General features: G+C 32.7%; 1 protein-coding gene across 1 annotated transcript in view; it reads right to left on the reverse strand.

The window, feature by feature from the left end:
• Positions 1-6125, reverse strand: part of LOC106178182 (lipoxygenase homology domain-containing protein 1) — a 35278-nt gene that overhangs the window by 24244 nt on the left and 4909 nt on the right. The window contains exons 2-8 of the mRNA XM_087000093.1: positions 5368-5573; positions 3071-3202; positions 2372-2526; positions 1641-1790; positions 1326-1499; positions 981-1146; positions 77-272 (exon numbers count right to left, since the gene is read on the reverse strand). Of these exons, the coding sequence (XP_086856219.1) occupies positions 77-272; positions 981-1146; positions 1326-1499; positions 1641-1790; positions 2372-2526; positions 3071-3202; positions 5368-5566 (1172 nt within the window). The 5' untranslated portion in view covers positions 5567-5573. The remainder of the gene's footprint in view (positions 1-76; positions 273-980; positions 1147-1325; positions 1500-1640; positions 1791-2371; positions 2527-3070; positions 3203-5367; positions 5574-6125) is intronic.

The raw sequence follows: 6125 nt of genomic DNA on the forward strand, positions 1-6125 counted from the left end.
CTGCATTGTCCACAACATAACCAATTACATTTCTAAAGATAATAAGATTTATTTCATAAAGAAATGTTCCCTCTACCTTATCTTTTCCATGGGCCCAACACAGCTGGTTTTCACATGGAAGATATCACTTTGGCTCCTCTCAAAGCAGTCCTTGCTGTTATTTTTCAGTTGTAATTTAGGAGTCACTCCACTCTTGCCATAGATAGTGATATAGACATGAGCATCAGTGCCAGCACCCTTACAGTCCCCTGTCACTGTCACTATCTCATATTCTGAAAAACAAAAAACATATGTATTGTTATTATTTACATAGACAGATGCACAATTCTTTAAAATCTAATACTGTCGTAAGTTTCTAGTATGATATGTGCCAGTGATGAGGTGAGTTGATAGAATGGGAAAGATATTGAAACTGCTAGTACATAATAATAACTGAATTACACTGTGTGTTAGCAGTGCTGATTTATATCTATACAATCATATATCTCTGTTGCACACATATATTGGGTAGCTAAAGAAAAGAAATATTACTAATTTCAAATTTCAATAGCTTCAACATAAAGAAATTGCAATGAAATTTGGGATATTTTAAAAATGATGTTTTTAATAAAATTTATGCTGAAAATTTCATGACTTTTCTTCTTTTACCTTTGGCACACTGAAAAAATTAGGAGTCTAAGTAAAAAAAAAATCCCCTGTTGGCCTATGGGACTTCTGACAGGTGCAAGTGTCTGTCAGTTTTGACACCTGCCCATCAGTTTTTGATTTGATGATGATATCACAACTGTTTACATTTTAAACAGTTGAAATTTTAAGCGTTGACCAAAAATAATGTATAAAAAACTGCAAAATTTCAATTCAAATGTTTGTGAACTGTTGAAGAAATTGAACTTTGAAAAAAGTAACATTTTTTGAGCCACCCACTACACGAAAAAAACTTCATATTATAATAAATTCTTTTAAATAAATAAGCAACTGACCAGTCTTTGTGTGCCTCCTTGGGTAAAGTTCCCTGCTGAGTTGACAGTCAGATTCAAACAGTGACAACCACTGAGAACAGGGGAAGAGCCAGGCTTTCTTGTTAGCAGTGTTCACCACCTCAATTTCTTGCAAAAACCAGCTATCTTCTTTGGTCAACCCATCATGCTGGTAAAGAGAGACATTAGAAGTATGTAAATAACAGAGATATTCAAAGTATACTACCCATCTAAATGTAATCTGGCAATGATTAATCTGGAACTGTCAAATACATTACATGAAAGAGCAAAACCAGAAAAAAGAATTTTATTGAAGTGCTATTATGGTAGTTGTTGTAGAAATCATACCTCTATGGAAAGAGACTTGAGATCTCCAATATCTGCACCTTTGATTTTGAAGATATGAGTGGTTCCCTTATTAAACCTGAAAGATACTGCCTTGGTTTTCTTAACTGACCCTGCCTTCTTGGTGAGTCTGGTTTTAGAAATTTTGCCTTTTGTACCTTTTAACCTGAGATATACCTGAAAGAAATAAATAGATTAAGATTTATTGCAAATTCTGAAAAGAACAAAAACAATCAGAAATCCTATCTAACAGTTGCTTCCAATGGAATTGTGAGCAATAAAAAAAGCACAAAAAAAAAAAATTAAAAAATATATTACCTTAGCACTAGTCCCTGCATTTTTCTTGTCACCTGTTGTAACTGCCACTTTATACAGAACATCCCCCTTCTTAGCTTTAGCACCTCGAGGACTCTTGTTGCCTCTGCCTGCGTATGAGAATTGTTTGCCACGGGGTGATCTAGGGCGAATCTGAAAATGAACAAAAACCATTTATGCTTTAAATCATTTTGAAAAGGCATCCATTAGTTTACTTTTAGATGTTCCTAGATACTTCTGCTAGACAGACAGGAGAAATTTTTCCCGTAGCATGTATCAAGATCGGGTTAAAACTGCAAGCCTTTCTAAATTTGCATGCTTTAAGTCTTCCTATAGCGCCTTAGCTTATGATTCTGGACTCATAATTAAAGTGATAAAATGAAAAATTAAAAGCATTGCGTATAATCTGCCAAACTCTTGTTTGTTTGTTTGCTTGTTACCTCCACCAAGAAGGTTATGTTTTCACCCCTGTTTGTCTGTTTGTTAATTTGTTTGCCTGTCTGTCATCAACATAACTCAAAAAGTTATGGACCGATTTTGATGAAATTTTCAGGAGCTGTCAGAAGTGGGCCAAGGAAGAGATGATTAGTTTTTGGTGGTGATCCGGATCAATAATCAATCAATAATCAATAAAAATTAAAAATTGCTGCCTTGGCGTGGTTTGCGCTCTTGGAGTGCTTTTCTAGTTTGTTTTACTTTTATAACAAGATGTAATTAGGCTTAATAATACTTACACCTGAAGGAGGTCTTGGAGCACCAAATTTGCGTTGAAAATATTCAGTGAGGTGAGGATCACATATGGAGTTATAGTTTGGAATGCCAATCGTTTTACCATAATCTAACATTGGACTCCCTGCAGCAGACCCAGAGAAACTTTCTCTTGTACGAGCTGAAAACCAAAAGCACATATTAAAAACATATCAATGTATTTTAATAGATATCCTTTTCTGCACCAACTGAGATCATAGTGTATGAGAATTTTGAATGTTTTAACCTTCATTATCTTTTAATCAAATATCAAATGATGGTTGAAAAAAATGCTTATATCTCTCTGTAGTTCACAGATAAAGGATTATTCTGTTTTAACAATTAATTGAATTGCATCTTAATCATTCCAAAGGAAGAAAAAAGTCAAACACTGGTGCTGAGTAAAAAAAAAATGCATTTATCTTTGGTACTCCCAAAAATGACATTTTGGCACACAGAAGTCATTAAGCATAACAAGTTGTATCTAAATAATGCATGCAATCAGAAAATACACTGTCATATATCTTCATTCTAAAAAAAGTCAAAAACTAGTGCTGAAAAAAAATGCATCTTTGGTACTCCTAATCTACAAAGATTACATATTGGCATGCATAAACCATTAAGCGTAACAGGTTCTATCTGAAATACATGTAATCAGAAAATGCTGTCATATATGATGTACGTACGAGCATACGGTGCACGTCTCACGAGGTCTGAGGGTGAAGACATATATCTCTGTGAATCACTGATGTATTTCTCTCTGGGGCTGATGTGATTAGACTGTCTCCATGGCAATGTGGTATAAGCTCTCACCGGGGCTGTAATAGTAATAATTCAATGTCTAATCACTAAAAAATGTATAAATCTTCCATCAATATATGAAAAAGTTTTTTTTTCTATTTGGAAAAATTGTGTGCACTGTAGTATTATACCCAGGACCACAAAGTAAGTTTTAACTTATTTATTAGTTTAAAAAAACAACTTCATCTTTTATACATACATGCATAAAATGTTATCAGTGTTACCCAATTTGGTTTATTTTGGCAAAAAAAAAAAAAAAAAAAAAAAAAAAAATTGAACTTGTTTATGCTTCATATCAATTATTCTTCACATTACCCTTGTTTGCACAAACACTGTTGGAAGTAGATTGTTATTGTAAACCTTACGCTCCTATGTAAATAATTGTGTGAGAAGTTAGCAAATTCTTTTCCTGCCCACCACCCTGACAACTCAGAAACCTTTATGTTTGCTTCACAAATAGCATTCAACTGTTGTTAAAGCCATTGCATTAAGAATTGAATATTATGATAACTTGTCTGGGTCATTAAAGTCAAACTACTTTTTATATTTTTATTGTCTTAAAAGAATTTTTTTTAATTTAGGTAACTCCAGAAAATTTAAAGCAACAGTGACTGAGGTGAAACAATTATAGTGTATAAACTTTTTTTCTCTTTTTCTTTTTTATTTTGAACATATGCTAATACATTAGAATCAGAAATCAGTGTTCAAAATATATGGGGACTATCCATTCCTTAAAAATGCATGCTTCTTGTTCAGTTTCAGATTCAATTTGCTTCAGGAACATCTGAATTATCTGCTGAACACTATGGCATTTGATTAATGTAAGAGATAAGGATTTTTTTGCATGTCACAAACCTAATCCCAAAGTGCACTGCTAATAGTTTATTAATTGACTAACCTAAAAGTATTGGAAAAGAGCAAATCTCTAAACAGTCACTGGTGACCTTCAGCATCATTAGCAGCTACAATAATATCTTGAGGGATTTCAAGTCCTTATTCATTATTCTAACATGCAATATTCCCATCAAAAGGTTTTGTGAGAGTATTTCATTGTAATTGGAAACATGTTACACTTTAAGTTTAGGTCACAAATGGCGATAGATAAATAAATATTTTATTATCAAATTATCTTATCTCCTAAGTAAAAATCTACATTAAATATCCCTACTCTATTTTTCTGCAAAATTAATTTTATATCAATGAATCGATTGTCCAAGAGAAAAAAGTTTGCAAAAGCTGAATTATTTTCTAATCCACTAACTTAAATAATAAATAAATATTTTCACAACTTTTTTGTGCTTTTTAATCATATGTAGCTGGACCTTAATAGGTGGTCAAAAACAATACTCGAAAAGAGCCAAATCTTGATATAAACACTGCTTAATTCTCAATTAAATCATCAACATACAGCAAAAATGAATAACTTTATCTAAAATACCTAAGTGATTACCAAACCTGCACATATGTGGTTTCTTTTAAATATTTTTTAAATCTTCTAAATAGCGTATGGACATTAATATGTAAATGTAAAACAAACTTTCTTTAAGTTGTTAAAAGCAACTTCTACTTTTTTGAGAGAAATATCTTTTTATCCATTAAAAATAAAATTTCATGATATATACCAGTATACACTAAGACAGATATAAGGTATTTTCACTTATTAAGAAACCCACATGGCTATGTGGGAATACTTTTAACAATCCTGCACTCTATGTAGTACATAATGCCTTTTTGGATGGGGTTTGAAAATAAAGATATATTCTCATTTAAAATGCTGAAGTATGTACATTAAGGGTGATTTTATTACCTCATGTGGACAGCATATTTGTTCTAATTAGTCATAAAAACCACTGTGATTAAACAGAACCTAAACTGACAGAATTCAAGCACAGTAAGATAGCCAGTCCTTTACAAAAATATTGGAAGTATCAGAAGCAACAAAGTCAATTTATGTAAGTATCTTTAAGAGAACATCCTGAAAATATGTTATATCCTTAGAAAAAAAGGCCTAAGGCATACAATATAATCTGCAGAGTACATACAGTACATGTAATACAAACTTAACCTGCCATATCAATTGCAAGCTATTTATAATTAAAGTATACTGTCTCAACACAGATTTGCACTGCTCTTCAACCAAGGGCACTGTGCTTGTTCTCAGTTCATTTAATGTGTCACGTACCTGAGGCTGGTCTTGTTCTCCTCCCATAGCTAGCATATGCATTGTAATTAGGTTCTCTCAAGACATTTGTAGTGTAGGATTCCTTCACATAGAAGGTGGCCATGTTGGGAGCAGTCATGGAGAAACGCACTGCCTCCGAGTTATGGTATGGCATTGACATGTAGGCCCCACCTGTACCACCATATTCATAGTCATCCATTGTGTTACTGGAAGACAATAAAGCAAAATGACCATTGATAATGACATTTAACAACCTGCATACTACAATGTGCATACCCTGTACAATGCTTCAAAATGGTGTCATACATGTGTACATAGCATAAAATCGCAATGCTTTTTACTGTGCATAACAAAACCAGCACTATAAATAAACATTTTATATCATTAAAATTGCAGCTGTCAATAAAATGCATACTTTGATGCATGTAAACCATAGAAAAATTAAATACTCTCCAATGTGCTCTCTTGCTCATATAATTATGAACAGCTTACAGAAACTTATTCCAATAAGACTTTCTCCATTAACGGTATATCATGCTTCATTTAACACTCTGGAAAATATTTTGGGAGAATTGAGATGAGTACGATGATTTTCTTTCAGATTTCCTATTCTAACCTTTCAAAAACTTGTAAGCAGGTGCTTGAAAAAATACAGTTCTCTTACCGTTGTTTCTTGCAATCCTTGCTTAAAATAAGTCATTTATCCCAAACCATATTCATATTAGGCGTTATTTTAGATTCCAATAGGCGGTATTATA

Source organism: Lingula anatina, chromosome 1, assembly GCF_051362555.1.
Source record: "Lingula anatina isolate TDL-2025a chromosome 1, LinAna3.0, whole genome shotgun sequence".
NCBI lineage: Eukaryota > Metazoa > Brachiopoda > Lingulata > Lingulida > Lingulidae > Lingula > Lingula anatina.